General features: G+C 37.7%; 3 protein-coding genes and 3 pseudogenes across 4 annotated transcripts; 1 reads left to right on the forward strand and 5 right to left on the reverse strand.

Annotated features, from left to right (window-relative positions):
• The first annotated feature begins 886 nt into the window (after nt 1–886).
• Nucleotides 887–1,982, forward strand: LOC147940929 (zinc finger BED domain-containing protein RICESLEEPER 2-like; annotated as a pseudogene).
• Nucleotides 1,983–3,207: 1,225 nt separating this feature from the next.
• Nucleotides 3,208–5,205, reverse strand: LOC104700474 (UDP-glycosyltransferase 87A1-like). Its single transcript, XM_010415997.3, has 2 exons — nt 4,455–5,205; nt 3,208–4,305 (listed from the first exon to the last, which is right to left on the reverse strand). The coding sequence occupies exons 1-2, from the start codon at nt 4,948–4,950 to the stop codon at nt 3,428–3,430; spliced, it is 1,374 nt and encodes a 457-aa protein (XP_010414299.2). The 5' UTR covers nt 4,951–5,205; the 3' UTR covers nt 3,208–3,427.
• Nucleotides 5,206–6,377: 1,172 nt separating this feature from the next.
• Nucleotides 6,378–8,186, reverse strand: LOC104700475 (uncharacterized; annotated as a pseudogene).
• Nucleotides 8,187–9,404: 1,218 nt separating this feature from the next.
• LOC147940930 (uncharacterized) lies at nt 9,405–13,087 on the reverse strand. 2 transcript variants are annotated; one of them, XM_087460009.1, is made up of 7 exons: nt 12,069–13,087; nt 11,431–11,524; nt 11,140–11,293; nt 10,927–11,053; nt 10,584–10,836; nt 10,230–10,460; nt 9,405–10,030 (listed from the first exon to the last, which is right to left on the reverse strand). In XM_087460009.1, exons 5-7 carry the CDS (start codon nt 10,707–10,709, stop codon nt 9,554–9,556), a joined length of 834 nt encoding a protein of 277 aa, XP_087316135.1. In that variant the 5' UTR covers nt 10,710–10,836; nt 10,927–11,053; nt 11,140–11,293; nt 11,431–11,524; nt 12,069–13,087; the 3' UTR covers nt 9,405–9,553. The 2 variants fall into 2 exon arrangements, with proteins under 2 accessions (XP_087316135.1, XP_087316134.1); XM_087460008.1 differs by having other exon boundaries at nt 11,140–11,346; nt 12,069–12,144.
• Nucleotides 12,246–16,384, reverse strand: LOC109125583 (uncharacterized). The gene is made up of 5 exons (XM_087460011.1): nt 13,998–16,384; nt 13,479–13,926; nt 13,266–13,365; nt 12,788–13,177; nt 12,246–12,666 (listed from the first exon to the last, which is right to left on the reverse strand). Exons 2-5 carry the CDS (start codon nt 13,793–13,795, stop codon nt 12,643–12,645), a joined length of 831 nt encoding a protein of 276 aa, XP_087316137.1. The 5' UTR covers nt 13,796–13,926; nt 13,998–16,384; the 3' UTR covers nt 12,246–12,642.
• LOC147940931 (uncharacterized) lies at nt 14,593–16,095 on the reverse strand (annotated as a pseudogene).
• Nucleotides 16,385–17,249: the final 865 nt, after the last annotated feature.

Genomic DNA, 17,249 nt, shown 5'->3' on the forward strand with positions numbered 1-17,249 from the left:
GATGATAGGTCATATCAATAGATGCAAACAGTACAAGGATTGGGTAGAAAAAGAGAAGCAAAAGGTTCTAAGTAGTGATAATAAGGGGAACTTGAAGGTGATTAACTATGATCCGCATCTGTTTAGGAAATATGTTAATGAGATGGTAGTCGTCAATGAGTTGCGTTTGTCATTTGTAGAATCTGAGGGTTGGAAGCGGTTTTGCTTCAATATCTTGTCAATGTATAAGACATTTTCTAGAAGGACTTGCAGTAAAGACATTGTTGGGATGTATCTGGAAGAGAAGGCAGCGTTGAAGCACTATTTTGCTGTAGAGAAACAAAGGGTTTCTCTAACTACAAATATATGGACGTGTCCTACAACTTTCTACAGCTACATGGTGATCACAGATCACTGGATTAATACTGAGTAGGATTTGCAGAAGAGAATCCTTAGCTTCAAACCAATCACATATCATAAAGGAGACACCATAGCAGGGCAGTTGATGGACTGCTTAGATGATTGGGGAATTAAGAAGGTATTTACGGTAACAGTTGATAATGCAAAGAACAATGACAAGGCTTTGGATTCTTTTAAGGATGTGTTACGGCTGAGAGGAGAAGAATCATTAGTTGCAGATGGTGAGTATTTACATATGCGTTGTTGTGCACATATCCTCAATCTGATTGTTGGAGATGGTTTGAAGAAAGCAAAGCATCATGTTGTTGTTGTTAGGAACGCAGTGAAGTATGTCCGATCTTCCTTCACTAGGCTTAAATCTTTTGCATTGAGGTGTGACACAAGAAAATTGTGTAGAGGCAGTGTGCCATTAGATGTTGTCACATGCTGGAACTCAATATATCTGATGTTGAATTCTGCTTTGAAGTTGAGGGTGGCTTTTGAAAAGATGGAAGCTGAGGATAAGTTGTATTGCGATTACTTTGAAGAAGAGGATGAGAAGACAAAGATGAAACGAGTTGGGCCACCCACTTCTTCTAACTGGGAGGAAATATCAAGGTTAGTGAAGTTCCTGAAGATATTTTACCGGTGTACTCTGACATTCAATGCTTCTAATTCAGTTACTTCCTCTTTATGTTACAATGAAATTGTTGACATTGAGAGGAATCTGATGAGTAAGTGTACCAATCCTGATGAGGATATCAGAAAGCAAGCACATGTCATGAGAGATAAGTTTGAGAAGTATTGGGATGGACTAAACAACATGAACCCTTAGTGATTGTGGCCAGTGTATTCGATCCTCGAAACAAGATGAAGTTTGCTTCCCTTTGCTTTGACCAGCTGTATGGTAAGGACACCATAGAGAGTAGGCAACTCAATGCCAAAGTTTCAAGTGTGCTCTCGAAACTGTATGATCATTACAGTTTCAAGCTGCGCAAACCAGAAGACATCAAAGATTTTACAGCTTTGCAAGTACGGCCTGAAAACTTTGGGATTTCTGATGATGAAGATGATTGTGAGGGGATGCTAGCAATATTTCATAAGGTGGTTGGATGGAGTAGTAGTGATGATAGGTGCAATGAGTTACAAATGTATCTAACCGAGAAACCTGAGCCAAGAGTAGAAAACAAGTTGGGGATTTATTTCGATGTACTCAATTGGTGGAGGCGTAATAGCTGTAAGTTTCCAATCTTGTCCGAGATGTTCTAGCCATTCAAGCCTCATATGGTGCTTCAGAGTCAGCTTTTAGTACGAGTGGGAGGGTATTGGATTCGTATCGGAGTTCTTTAACTCCTTACATGGTTGAGGTTTTGCTGTGCACCTAACAATGGTTAAAGTGTTCCTATAAAGTTGAAGCAATAGTAGCGAACTTGGCCCAAATGTTGGAAGAAGTTGAATTTTTTGAATCTCTTGGTAAGTTTAACTTCTCTCTTTACTCTTTATTAATCATTTCAAATCTTTTCATAACTATAAGTATATAACTAATCTCTTCCCTTTTGTTTTCTTATGTAGATTCTCGGAATTCAATGGTTGCAGTTCCATGATTCTTCATATCATGGCAGGTATGATTTGGTTAAATAAAACTTTAAATATTGTCAACTTTTGATTCTGTTTTTGATTTATATTGTCAAGTCTTTCTTATGATGTTCATAGGTAGGTAGAAAGCTGCACTTTTGTCCTTTTTGATGCGGAAAGCAGCCTTAACAATGGATCGGATAGTACATACTATGAAGCTGTGTTTTGTCCTTTTTGATGCGGAAAGCAGCCTTAACAATACTGACCTTGAAGCCGCCCTTTTGAGAACCTTTTGATGCAGAGTAACAGCCTTTTGTTGATGACTTGATGTAATGGTTTGTTATTAAACTAGCTTAGCAGCTTCTGTAATTGTGTGTAATGGTATGTAATGGTTTGTACTAGTGGCTTTAAGCTCACAACACAGCTTTAAGCTACCAGTACAAAAACTTAACAGCTTATGTATGGTTGTACTTAGGAAAATGTCCTATTCGGGTTAAATTAACCGAATTTGATACAAGGTTCGGTTGTTCTCGGAAGACAAATAAAATCAGATAACCGATCCGTGTAACCCGACTACCGACCGACCCGAACCGAATTCAATTTCGGATCTATTCGGTGGAGATTTTCAATAACCGAATATTGTAATAACCGAAAAACCCGAACTCGCCGAACGCCCATGGCGAACATTGGACAAAATCCGCTAATATGGTTATTAACTTGATAGTTCACCTCGGCCAATGCTCCCGTTGTTTCTAACTTTCTGAAGAGGTATTTATTTACAAATTGGATTGAACCTATATGTTACTTTATACTTGCGATGATGTGCATTTTCTATTTGCTAACATCTATGTTACCGCGTTAAAATTATATCATACCAACTATAAAATGCTAACATTGTTATCCTAGATGATTTCAGTACAAGGTTAAGTTACTATTAATTTATTGGTGTCTTAGATATTTCTACAAGGGAATTTAATTATCTATGCTTTTTATGTTTTATTGTGTGCCACACAAATAAATTTTAGGCTTATAGGGACTATTCTGTTTTTTTCCCCTATGCCAATAGAGAGAACTAATTATGACATTATGAAGGTTACAGATTTTATTATCGTTGATGGTACAAATTTATATCACCCTTCTAAGAAACCTAGGTAAATCATCAAAAACTCCACAACGTCAATATATTTGGGTGTTAAATTTACGACAACTTATCGTGTAACTAAGGAACACTGATATTAAAACAGAAAAGAAAAATGCATAAACTGAATGATCAATTTAAATTAAACTTGAATGTAAACAATGCATGTTGACGTCTAAGCAAGATGGCAAACCATATATGTCTCCTCACAGTTCAGTTTCTACCAAAGAGTCTAAGAAATAAACTTACAAATAAGAGTTCTACAAACAATCTTAAATTTGAATCTTTAACAAACTCAAACAAATACTAATAGCCCCTAATCTTCAACAATAGAACTCAAACGATCTTGGTAATATCTTTAATGAAAGCGTGGATGTCAGCATCAGAAGAACCACTTTCTGCAACAGAACCTCGACATATCTCACTGAGATCACAAACCCTTTTTCTCATCTCTTTCCCATCTTCACTCTCTCCATCCATAAACCTTATTACCAGTCCCTTGATCTCATCACTCACTATCAACAGCTCTGTCTTCTTCTTCCTCTCGATCCTCATTCCGACCATCCACTCGTCAACAATCATCTTCGCATTCAGAAATTGATCCCAAAAAACGGGAAACGCAAGCATCGGTACTCCCGAATATATCCCTTCCAATGTCGAGTTAAACCCGCAATGCGTCCAAAACCCGCCTACAGCTTTGTGACAAAGGACACGCAGCTGATGGCACCAGCTCACCACAACACCCGAGCTACCTTTAAGAGCCTCTTTAAGCTTCAACTCACCCCCACGAGCCACCCAAAGAAACCGGACTCCAATCTCTCTCACACCTACCACTATCTCCTCCATCTGAGCTTCAGAGACCGAAAGAAAACTCCCTTGAGATATATAAAGCACAGAGCTTTCTGGTTGCTCGTCAAGCCATTGGATGTAATCGGGTTCGTTGCCATCATTTCCCACGGATAGTTCTTCAAAGGGTATTAACGGACCAGTGGCGTAAACAGGGAAATCAAACTTGGAAGTGAAAAAGTCGATGGCTTTTGGTTCGAGCTCATATGCAGAAGGGAAGAGAAGGTACTTAGCTTTGGATAGCTCACTGAAAGACTTTTTGAATGCATTGAAGACCTCATGACAATAGCCTTGAGAGATCTGCAAATCACGGACTCGCGTCGGAGACAAACCCGGGATGTAATCAACGATCTCGTCAAGTTTTGATTCTACAAACAAACAGAGTAAAAGGGATTGAACTTTACGATTTCTATCTAACAGAAATGTGAACTTTGCTATCTGAAACAGAGTATATCAGAAACAGAGTATACCTGAAACAAAAATGTGAACTTTGCTATCTGAAACAGAGTATATATACCTGATGGTTCTACTGGGAAATGGCCGTGAGTTGCGAGAAGATCTGAGTGAATGAAGAGAGAGAGAATCGTGGCAGACGTGGTCCAGAAAGAAGCCACCGGAATATTCCTTTTTGCGCCGACACGAACTGCCCAAATGATGTAAGTGTCGGCGATGATTGCGTTAGGAGGTGGAGAGCTGAGACGGTCAAGAAGCCGCTCGAAGGGCTTCTCTAATTTGGTGAGGACGGCGTCGACGAAGCCGATGAAGTCGTTGGCCCGGACGAGTTCCGAAGGGATGAGATTTGGGAGAGTGGCGAAGTGGATCCGGTTAGGTTTCGGGTCGGATCCAATGAACCCGAGCCATTCTTCTGTGACGACGACTGTGACGATGAGGTTCGGGTCTCGCCGGACGAGACGTTTGCAAAGGTTTAACATTGGGTTGATGTGGCCTCTTCCTGGCCAAGGCATTGCCACCACGTGGCGGAGTCCGAGTGGCTGAGGTTCGATTGGATTCATTGGATGTGAAACGAGTGATTCTGGTTACTGTCTGTGAGTGAGAGACTGAGAAGACGCAGAGGATATAGGCTGGTTCGACGCCAACTTTTATAACAAACGTGATCAAATGATTACACAAGTTAGTTGCTTTTTCAAGTAGTTGTGTACTTGTGTAGCTGACTATCTCACATTTATTGTTTTATACGTTTTTAGAAACTTGAAGTGACTGATGTACTTCTCACGATTTGTTGCGGTTATATATCACATTAGGTTTATGCAATGTTTAAGAAAGCGGTAGGCGTTAACTAGAGGGTGATCCAACGCCTAGAGCCTATAACGCCTAATCAAAATCTAGGCGGTTTAGGCGTTTACACTATAAATTAATATATATCTGATATTATATGCATAATTATACAAAATATGTATAAGAATAATAAAAATATTAAAAACAAAATAATAGACAAAAACATTATTTCAATCCATTTTAAACAATATATTAAACATTTATAATTATGTTTATAGTAATAAACTTTATAAATTTTAAATTTGTGCAATTAAAATTTTAAAAATACATTAAAATAATGATACTATAATTTTAAGCGGTCAAAGCGGTCATCTAGGCGGCGCTATAGCTTTGCCCCGTCTAGGCGGACGCCTAAAACGTTTTTTCGAACCGTGGGTTTATGCAAACCAAAGTCCAATTAGGTTTAACTGTTTAGGAAACCGTTGACCTTTTAGTAAACCCAACTTCAAATTGGATTATAAGTTTATAACATTATTCCTCTAATCCCACCTCAACAACATACATATGTATCTCTACATCTCGACATTAAAATTTTAATTAGATTAAAAAAAAGTACAACTGATTCCAGGATATTCCCAACAAAATATGAAGGACGAAGATATATTTATTATCATTCGTCGTCCATTTACCACCAATCAAGGAGTAACGTAACACGTGAAAACGGACAAAAACAAAAAAACGTGTCAGCTCTATGTGTGTGAAGGTGTCTAGAGATTAATTGAAAAGAAATTCTTCTTATCCTTTTCTACCTTTTTATTTACCAATTTTAATTTAAAATGGTTGATTAACAATTGAACATAGTAACATAATAACAATATAAATCTAGTTGGAAAAGTTGACAAAAATAATTTAGTTGAAAAAAAATTAAAAAAAAGATATTTGCATATTTCGCGAATAGTAGTAAGAAATATGCCATTATTTGTATATGGACTGGTATAAGTTTCAATTTTATTTTTATTAAAGAAAAATATTTTCTTCAAGAAAAATAACTAAAGAAATTTCATATATACAAACAAATAATTAATGGTTTTAACAAACCAACACATCCATAACCTAGCCCAAATATTTTTAATCCATTAGATAGTAAAATGGATGTATTAGAGATTTTAACACTAATTCGAACAAATAACATACAAAAAGTACATTTAGAAAGAATTTTTTTTTATTAATAAAATAAAAAGTTTAACAAGAGATAGTTGAACATAGGAACAAAATAAGAAGACTCGAAGAAAACAAATCATGAAAAAAAATTACTTCAATCATGTTTCTTGTTAATGAAACAATTCAAAATCAAAATCAATAGTAGGGTGTCTTGTAGGCGTATGGGGGTGGAGGAGATTTATATGTCACTTTTGGAGAGGGAGAGTAGTATGGTGGAGGTGGTGAGCTATAAATGTATGGCGGTGGTGGAGATTTGTAGTCAACCTTTGGAGAAGGAGAGTAGTATGGCGGAGGTAGTGACCTATAGACGTATGGTGGGGGTGGGGATTTGTAGTCAACCTTTTGAGAAGGAGAATAGTATAGCGGAGGTGGTGAGCTGTAGACGTATGGCGGGGGCGGGGATTTGTAGTCTACCTTTGGAGAAGGAGAGTAGTATGGCGGAGGTGGTGAGCTGTAGACGTACGGCGGGGGCGGGGATTTGTAATCAACCTTTGGGGAAGAAGAGTAGTATGGCGGAGGTGGTGAGCTGTAGACGTATGGCGGGGCGGGGATTTGTAGTCAACCTTTGGAGAAGAAGAGTAGTATGGTGGAGGTGGTGAGCTGTAGACATATGGCGGGAGCGGGGATTTGTAGTCAACCTTTGGGGAAGGAGAGTAGTATGACGGAGGTGGTGAGCTGTAGACGTATGGCGGAGGCAGGGATTTGTAGTCAACCTTTGGGGAAGGAGAGTAGTATGGCGGAGGTGGTGAGCTGTAGACGTATGGCGGGGGCGGGGATTTGTAGTCAACCTTTGGGGAAAGAGAGTAGTATGGCGGAGGTGGTGAGCTGTAGACGTATGGCGGGAGCGGGGATTTGTAGTCAACCTTTGGGAAAGGAGAGTAGTATGCCGGAGGTGGTGAGCTGTAGACGTATGGCGGGGGTGGGGATTTGTAGTCAACCTTTGGAGAAAGAGAGTAGTATGCCGGGGGAGGTGAGTTGTAGACGTATGGCGGCGGTGGGGATTTGTAGTCTACTTTTGGAGAAAGATTGTAGTATGGCGGAGGTGGTGAGCGGTAGATGTATGGCGGCGGTGGGGATTTATAATGTACCTTTGGAGAAGGAGTGTAGTATGGCGGAGGTGGTGAGTTGTAGACGTATGGAAGAGGTGGGGATTTGTAGTCAATCTTTGGGGAAGGAGAGTAGTATGCCGGAGGAGGTGAGTTGTAGACATATGGCGGCGGTGGGGATTTGTAGTCTACTTTTGGAGAAGGATTGTAGTATGGCGGAGGTGGTGAGCTGTAGACGTATGACGACGGTGGGGATTTATAGTGTACCTTTGGAGAAGGAGTGTAGTATGGCGGAGGTGGTGAGTTGTAGACGTATGGAAGGGGTGGGGATTTGTAGTCAATCTTTGGGGAAGGAGAGTAATAAGGTGGAGGGGGTGGAGAGCTATAAACGTATGATGGAGGTGATGATTTGTAAGTGATCTTAGGAGAAGGAGAATAGTAAGATGGTGGTGGGGAGCTGGAAACATAAGGTTTTGGATGTGGCGTGTACTTAGGACCTTGTCTTCTATATTGTGGTGACGGTGGTGGTGATGCTGAGTAGTATGGGGAATATTTTTTAGGTGGATTAGGTGATTTGTGTTCATGGGTTGGAGAATTGTATTGTGGTGTTTGGGTGGATGAGTAAGGGTATGATGTTACTGTAGCCGCAATGGCACTGAGGACCACAACATAGACCATGCAATGCCCTAAACCCATCGTTCTTGAGGATCTCTTCACACCCATTACTGCTCGTTTTATGTGTTTGTTTTGGTTATGATGTATACTTGAAAATGAACACCTTTATATAGTTTTTTTTCGTGTCTAAATGTTATATTATCTTCTCAACTTGGGTTCGTGTGTGGCACTTTCAAATACATTAGAGGACGTGCTAAGTTGCTTGTTTGGAAAGTAGTCAGATTCTTTTATTGCAACCTTCATTCTTTTTTAATATGTTCTCATATTCTTTGCCTGAATTGTATCGACCCGATTAATTAGCAGAACAAAACATACCCGTCGATTGATGATTCTTTTAGCTATGATAAATCTTTGGTTCATAGTATTAATGTGACAAACGAAAAATTTATTTATGTTTCTTAAAAATATATATTTATGTATTATGTGTTTAATTTTATTTAACACAACGGGTCAATTAGTTTATAAGATTCTCCTGATGTTACAAAATATAAAGTTAAGTGGTTATGGGAACATCGCCGTAGGAAAAATATTGTTGATTTTTATTTGACAATATTTTGACTAGTTCGTCCCACGCTTATTGTGTTCAATGTATAGTTTGGTTGCGCTTATTAAAACTTTATTAGCACCAAATGTCTAGCATTATTCCTTATACAACAAATATGGCCTTATATATGATTCTTCATTGTGTGTTTAGTCTACGCTATCTTTTAAATAATCAAAGGTTAAGATTCTAAGTTCGGATCGATTATTACATTCACGGAATCTATGCACTAGTAAAAACAGAGTCTATAGCCATGGAATATTCCGTGAATAAGAACAGATTTTCATGATACGGAAAAAGATCGTGTCTATATGATCGTGGACTAAAATATTTCGTGGCTTTTCGTGACATTATAGCCATGATTTTGGCATGCGTGTTTCGTGACAATATTTGCCACGGAATAGCCAGGCAGATTTCCGTGGTATGTTAGCCACGATTTTGGCACGCATATTTCGTGAGAGCAATTGCCACGAAATGGTCAGGCATATTTTCGTGGTCAGTTAGCCACGATTTTGTTCATGTCTATTCAGTGACTAAAGTAGACACAAAGAACTTGTGTCTAAACAGTGGCATTTGTTAACCACGAACCATCGTGACATGGCCATTGTGACAAAATTACTATGTCACAAATATTTATGTGACTAATCGTGGATTGCAGATTCAATAAAAAATTGAAACATTTACCCTAAATTTATAAATCTGAGACGTGAAATAGAAATTATAAAAACTGAAAACATGAAATATAAAATTTAAAATACAATACCATAGATTTCCAAAGTTTTACAAAAAGATCCAAGAGATACCAAAAAACGTACAAAAGCCGATTAAGTCTTACAAAAGATGCAAATATTTTGCAAAGCTAAAAGTAAAAGATAAACAATCAAGCACACCACTTATCTAATTGCTTGTAAAGTTTTGGTCATGAGTAGCACACCATTGTTCAAAGTCAGCTTGTTGAGCTGACGTCAAAGGTGGAGTCGAGGTCGAGGCAGTATTAGGCATTGTGGCATTCATGGCAGTGGGATTACTAGGTGTTGCAGCAGGAACAGAAGGTTGAGTATGATTAACCTGTTGGAGAGTAGGAGAATTCACCCCAAGAGCCTGTAGAATCACATTTAGTGAAGCTCGTGTTGCAGCCATCTCGTCCTTAAACTCACTCTTCAAGGCAACCATATCATCTTTCAGTGTCTTCATGTCAGCCTTGAGCGTTTCAACATTGGTGTTGACAGTTTCAGAGTTCTTTTCCAAACCAGAGATACGCAAGTCTATGTCTAGATTGCGTTGAAGAGAAGCTGGGACAGTCTCAGAAGGATCGAAATCCCGATATTGAACACTGCCTATTCCATAAATGCGTCCTTTGCTAGACTTACCCCGCTGTGAATGGATATAAAACCAAATGAGTATCAACCAACAATCAAAGATAAACATTCAGACCAGAAGTCAAAAACATCGAGTCACAACAAAAACTAAATCAAAACAATTAACATTCTCTTATGGATTCAGAATGAAAAGTGCAGACATCATAGAAAACATCATACATGTAATACAAAAGTGAAAGTTATTTCAAGAGTACCTTGAGATATTCTTGGTTTAGCAGAATGTGGGTAGGAGTAGCAACACTTGGGTCAGTTTGGTTGACAGAAGTCGGAGATCCATCATCACTCATCATCAATGTAACAGCTTCCTCTACATCAAGTACAAGGGACTTAGCTCGTTCATCAATGAAAGTTCCATCTTTACGAGTGTGAGTCTTCCGCACAAGATCCATGAAAGGTGGTGGTTGATCAAGACCAGAAGCAACCATCTACAAAATAAAAGAAAAAAAACAGATGTTTATTACAGATTATACTAAGATAGAAACATAAAAGAGAGGTTTAACAGTTTATCATTATCATATCATACTCAATCTTTAAAAAGTTTTGAGGACCTGCACAATGCTTGTGCATCCCCTTGCCATCAGGATCTGATGTACGGGAATTAGCAGCTGACTGGCTCCTCTGAATTTCTTCCTATGTTGCCCATTGCTCCAGCAGTTCAGTCCAATCCTCATCATCGATGTACTTAGGTTTCTTACCTTCCCTCTTCTTCTTGCTGATGCGTTGACAGATTGTAGTCTGCATATGCAGTTTCCAGAGGAAGTAGACCAGGTTATGAAATCGAGACTCCCAATAAAAGTTTTGCTACAACATTAAAAGAAACATTAGTATTTGTGAGTAAGTAAACTTAGCTATGTAGAGTAAAAAATAGTAGTAGAAAATCTAAACACTTACCACAAAAGTTTGCCACCAGTTAGTTTTCCTCTCTTGAGGAACAAATTTCCAGCTTGACCATGGTCCCATGCAGTTTCCTTGCCAAGTTGTCCGGATGAATTTGTGGACACAGGGGTCTATACCAAACCTGGCAGAAGAAAAATAAGAATCAGAGACAAAGAAGATTATAGATTCATGCTATAGACATTCATAGAATTTTGCTAATTAACTTACCATAAAGCGCCATTGATTTTCCTTGGATGGAGATGTGGTTGGCCTTCTCTTGAGGCAGCACGTAGTAATGCGTCTTCGGTTCTACGAGCGTAGTTGTTCCCAGCTGAAGATGTTGCGCTTGTAGATCCAATAGCTCCTGGAGGCATGGAAGGACCTGGAGGAATGGGAGAACCTAAAGGTGAAGACCTTGCAGAACACATAAATGAACTCACAAAACAGACCAAAAAACCTAAACGTTTATACATTGAAAGGGAAGAAACTCATATCGACAAAGAGAAGAATAAGATTTACCCGGCAGATTCAAGTCAGAAGGCCGTGGGCGACGACAGTCAAAGGCTTGACCGGAGGAAGTCATCCCGATTCGAATTAGAGAAAACGTTTGTTTCTGAAAAAAGTTTTGTTGAGGAAGAGATTTGAGAGCGAGATATTTTTTTTCTAAGTGTTAATGTAAAGGAATGGAGGCAAAGATAAAATGGCGAGAGTTTTCTTTGCTTTTAACCTTAACCAGCAAACCAAAATTAATTTTGGTGTAAAAGTAATACACCATTAACCCGGGAAACCAAAATAATTTTGGTGTAAAAGTTATTCTTTCACCATTAACCCGGGAAACCAATTTTTTTTTGGTGATTAATCTTTTGAGACCCGGAAAAACCAAATAATTTGGTTTTTTCGCTGATCCAATTCAATTTTAATAATTTGGTAAAACTTACCAAAATACGATAACATATAGAAAAACGTGTGTTCTTATAGAAAAACATGTGTTCTTATATATGATAAACATGTGTTCTACTAGAATCTAACAGAACCTTTAGCTATATTATTAACTACACTATTTTATACAAATCTTCCAAGCAGTGCAGTAAAATAACGAAAACACAGGAAAACATAGTGAAATAATCAAAGAAACAAAAAGGAACTTTGGTACTTACTTCCTCATCATCGAAACTTCCAGATTTTTGAAAATCATAATGTCTACATGGCTGAGCTCAAAGCACAAGAATCTTCCTATTCGTTTTAGAAAAACACGATAATTAACATGTGTTCTTAATCACTATATTGAGTTAGAATATATAATGAATACAAATTTACATGTGAAAGAAACCTAGTTGAGTAACCGCTTATCCCCATAGATTTATGCAGAGGTGATAAACAACACGATTAATAAATGTGTTGTCTCTGCTCCATGACATGACAAAACCAATATCACCATCTTAACCAAAAAAACTGCAGGATAAAACAAAACAGAGCATTGATTATACAACTGAATATTACTGTCCAAACAGAGAACCAAACAGAGAATTGACTTCCAAACACTAGAATTGAACTAAACTTATCTAGAACCATAATCAGCATCAGAATCAGTATCAGAATCAGAATCATCACACAAATCTTCTAATTCGTCTTCTGATACGTATTCATCATTAGGAGGAGACACCGGCAACGTATCATAGTTTGAAGCATCTTCAACGACATGTGTTTCAACTCGCATCATTGAACTTGGTGCTACCACATGATTATGTGTATCATCTTGTAATGCAATTAGAGCAATTTCAGATGTTTCACATCTCTCTCGAGGCATAAATTTCGTACAAACCCACCAATCAGTTGCAGAGTTATGATGCACACGTGGATAAGTAATAAAACATACCTGATCACAGTTACCAGCTAATACAATTGGATCATATTTATGGTATTTTCTGCATGGTGAAACACCAATAATGCCTGCTGGATGTTTACGCATTCCCTGACCTTCTGTTGTATCAAACCACCTGCATTTGAATTTCATAGCCTTCAATCTAACAACACCATGGTATTTTATCATCATGATCTCCTCTATTAGCCCGTAATAATCCATGTCGGTCGTTCCACGAACACAAACGCCATAATGTTGAGTTTTCTTATCTTGTCCATGGTTATGTGTGTGGAAACAATATCCTCTTGAGAAATATATAGGCCATGATGAATAACTACGTCTTGGACCTTGTACGAAATCTAACATCCACAAGGGAAATTCATATGACTCGGTTGCATTGTTAATCTGCAAAATTGAATACCATAGTTGATATTTTCAATGAACCTGCAATTTTTTTATAGAGTAACAACCTGAGTTTTTTTATAGAACTCACGTAGTTTTTAACCCATTGTGCAAAGTGTTGGTCTTTTGCTATATGCAGTTTGTTACAAGTAATTTCCGGGTTACGCTCTGCCATATGCTCTTCAAACACCCTGTTTTTGAAAGAAAAAAAGTTTTAGTTCTGAAATTAAATATGTTATCCTCAAATTTGTCACAACTAAGCAACATAAACGTTTGGAGTACGGTGTAGTCATCATCTGTTAACCATTTATTTGTTGCTTTCCCACCAACTCGACCTTCATGACAAAACAAGCTCAGCACATCTGGATCATCATATGTAAAATGAATATCTCCAGGACCTATTGGTTCATCTTTAACTTCTGGATGTCCAAAGTAATTTGCTGATGCATTTGAAATCTCTTCGTTCAGACATTGTGCTCCTATCGAACCTGCAATGTGTGCCTTGTTCTTGACTTTCTTTTTTAGATGATACATGTATCTCTCAAATGGATACATCCACCTATATTGAACTGGACCACCTAAAGCAGCTTCATCTGGAAGGTGTACCGGAAGGTGTTCCATAACATCAAAGAACAATGGAGGAAATATTTTCTCCAAGTTACAAAGCTTCACCGCGATATTTGCTTTCAAAAGAGTAACATCTTCATTTCGTTAAATCTTTGCTGATATATCTCGAAAGAAGAGTGCAATATCTACACATATATAATCGCTGAAATTAGTCTTTTATCAAGTTAAAGTACATAAATAACATCTAATATATTACCTGAAATTGCCGTGTGAACATTTTTGGGAAGAAGTTCCAAAAACGCAAATGGGAGAAGTCGTTGCATGATAACGTGACAATCATGACTTTTGAGACCTGATAACTTCCATTGATTTATATCAACACAACGACCAAACTTCGATGCATACCCATCTGGAAATCTTATATAATTTTTTAACCATAGAAGGAATTCTCGTTTACTTTCGTTTGATAGCCTAAAGTTTGGCACAGGCATCATTCCATCTTGTTGTATATGAAGACTCGATCTTCTACACAATGCTAAGAGATCCAACCTTGATTTTATGTTGTCTTTGGTCTTTCCTGGAACATTTAATACTGTGTTGATGAGATTATCAAAGAAATTTTTCTCAACATGCATGAAATCAAGGTTGTGTCGAAGAAGAAGATTCTCCCAGTACGGCAACTCCCAAAATATACTCTTTTTGACCCAATTATGATGAACCTTATATTCATTTACAGTTCGAGCAGGCTTCTCATGTCCATTTCCTCCACAATCAACTGTTTTTGATAACCCAACAATGTTATCTATTCTTTCGTATAGAACCTCTTCTTCATTCAACCATGGTGGAGGATCTTATGTAACTGTTTTTCCTCTTCTAAACGCTTGCACATTTCGTCTATAAGGATGATCTTTCTGCAAAAACTTTCTATGGCAATCGGACCAACTATGCTTCCTTCCATTTTGTAACCAAAACGATTGTGTCTCGTCGAGACAGTATGGACATGCTAAACGGCCATGGGTCATCCAACCAGAGACCATGCCATATGCTGGAAAATCACTGATTGTCCACATCAATGCAACTCTCATCGTAAACTTTTGTTTTTGTGATATATCGTACGTTTCAACACCATCACTCCACGAACTCTTCAACTCTTCAATCAATGGCTGAAGATAGATGTCTAGACTTTTCTTTGGATGTTTTGGCCCAGGAACTAATATCGACAAGAAGAAATATTCCCTTTTCATACACATGCCAGGGGGCAAATTATAAGGAGTTACAATCACAGGCCAAACTGAATGTGCTTCACCATTCATACCAATTGGGTTAAATCCATCTGTTGACAAACCAAGATATATATTGCGACTTTCAGCTGCAAAATGAGGATATACCTGATTAAAATGCTTCCATGCTGCTCCATCTGATGGGTGATGCATTTCTCCTTCAGGAGATAAATGCTCAGCGTGCCATCACATTTGAGATGAGGTTGTCTCTAATTGGTATAGCTGCTTTAACCGCTCTGTTATTGGCATATAAAATATCCTCGGTTTTGGTCGATTTTTTCCTTTTCCATTGTTTGGATGGTATCTATCTTTACCACAAAACCGACAACATAGAAGTGATCGATCCTCCTTCCATAAGAGCATGCAGTTATCCTCACAAACATCAATTTTTTCAACAGGCAGCCCAAGTTCCCTTGTCAATTTCTTTGTCTCGTAATATGATGCAGGAGCTGAATTTGGCTTGGGCAAAACATCTTTGATTGTCTGTGACAGCTCATCCACACATGCTTCTACCATATTGTAATCGCTTTTTTGCTTTCATCATACGTGAAGCAAGATATAATTGAGAAACTCCTTCAGCACACCCATCGTAAAGAGGTTTATTGGCTGCTTCAAAAGCTTGGAAAACGCTATCATGATATGGCTCTTCGTTGGTTGTTTCCATCAGATTCTCCTGTACATGGGCTTATGACACATTAATATTTGCAGACTCATCATTACCAATCGTGAAATTTGTGTGCTGTTCATCCCACATTGCTTCTTCACCGGCAAAATGATTTGCTCTCAAGGATTCACCAGCATCATAGTAACATTCTCCATGGCTTGACCAAACATAGTAGTTTCCCTTAAATCCAACTCGAAAAAGATGGCTAGATACAGTTTTTGCATCTCTCTGCTTTCAATTTTTACAACGTGCACAAGGACACAACATAGTGTCTGACTCTTTGTAAGATGTTTAATTACAAGCAAATACAAGAAAACATCAATTCCCTCTAAAAACTCTTCTGATACACGATTTCTTATTGGATCAATATGTCGATCCATCCATTCTCTTCTTTGAAAATAATGAGACATTTGATAGGGTGAGGAAGAAAGAGAAAATGAGATATCAAAAAGCAAAAGAAATAAGAGAAGAGGAGAAAACGAACTGAAACAATTATGTCTTCAACCAAAAACAAAAAAACAATTATGTCTCTGGAGAAATCGATTTTTTATTTATAAAGGGACTCTAATTTATCCATGGAAGAGCCACGGTTTCTTTTGTGACTAACTCACAGCCACGAAGATAGTCATTCTCTTCTATCCGACTTGTACTATGACGGAAAACAAAATAAAATATATTCTCTGCTTCACCACCTAAATCAGACTTGTACTATGACGGAAGCTCTGTTTTTCAATTATCTGATTTGACTACTCCTCAAGCCACGACAATTGCGTAACTAATTTCAGGCCCGTTTAAAAGAAAGTTTGGGTGTAGGCAAAAAAAAATTGGTAGGCCTTTATTAGACTAAATTTTTTGTTTTTGGGTTTTTTGTGGCCTTTTAGCTTTAGAATTTTAACAAAAAAAACATTTTGGATCCTTAGGTATTTGCCCACTTGTCACCCCTAAAAACGGGCTTGCTTAAATTGTCACTATTTTATTAACGTTTTTACTTCATGACTATGTTGTCATGAATTTAACGTTAATTTTTCGTAGTAATTTTAGTGTCAGTCATTTATGTGACTATATCGTGATTATTTTAACTACGGTTTTACCACGTTTTTGTCACGTTTTTGCTGTTTTTTTTTATTTTTGTGACTTTATGTGATTGTTTCGTCATTATTTTGAAAACTGCCACGGAGTGACCGTGACAGCGAAGTGGCTATGCGACACATTTTTACTAGTGACGGTTTGATAAACAAAAACAAATCTGATAGATAAAATCATCAAAATTGACGAAGAGTTGTGGTTTGTGATAATGTCGATCGTGTGAGCAACATTTGGTTTACGATCATGTTCTTTCTTCATGGGCGACTACGTTCACCCAATATAATATAATTAGTAAAACGAAAAAAACTGATAAGTAAAACTTTCTTAAAGAAAAAAAAAAGATCGTCTCATATTTTTTCACCAATCAAATAATTTATTCAAAAGACTGCCATTGTAACATATATGATAGGAGTATGTAAGATTAACGTATGTGCTTTTATAACTATAAAAATGTTAAAGTGAAAAGACATATAACATT

This window comes from Camelina sativa, chromosome 7 (assembly GCF_030686135.1).
Source record: "Camelina sativa cultivar CO46 ecotype springtype chromosome 7, ASM3068613v1".
Lineage (NCBI taxonomy): Eukaryota > Viridiplantae > Streptophyta > Magnoliopsida > Brassicales > Brassicaceae > Camelina > Camelina sativa.

What these genes read in the sequence shown, in the direction of transcription:
- LOC104700474 (XM_010415997.3), bottom strand. Translation starts at nt 4,950, where the DNA reads ATGAATCCAATCGAACCTCAGCCACTCGGACTCCGCCACGTGGTGGCA. An exon ending in TTTCCCAGTAGAACCATCAG is followed by an intron (nt 4,306 to 4,454) that starts GTATATATACTC and finishes GTTTGTTTGTAG; the next exon opens with AATCAAAACTTGACGAGATC.
- LOC147940930 (XM_087460009.1), bottom strand. Translation starts at nt 10,709, where the DNA reads ATGATGAGGATTGGACTGAACTGCTGGAGCAATGGGCAACATAGGAAG. An exon ending in GATGCACAAGCATTGTGCAG is followed by an intron (nt 10,461 to 10,583) that starts GTCCTCAAAACT and finishes TTTATTTTGTAG; the next exon opens with ATGGTTGCTTCTGGTCTTGA. An exon ending in TAAACCAAGAATATCTCAAG is followed by an intron (nt 10,031 to 10,229) that starts GTACTCTTGAAA and finishes ATCCATTCACAG; the next exon opens with CGGGGTAAGTCTAGCAAAGG.
- LOC109125583 (XM_087460011.1), bottom strand. Translation starts at nt 13,795, where the DNA reads ATGGAACACCTTCCGGTACACCTTCCAGATGAAGCTGCTTTAGGTGGT. An exon ending in GGGAAAGCAACAAATAAATG is followed by an intron (nt 13,366 to 13,478) that starts GTTAACAGATGA and finishes TTTCAAAAACAG; the next exon opens with GGTGTTTGAAGAGCATATGG. An exon ending in TAGCTGGTAACTGTGATCAG is followed by an intron (nt 12,667 to 12,787) that starts GTATGTTTTATT and finishes TTGCATTACAAG; the next exon opens with ATGATACACATAATCATGTG.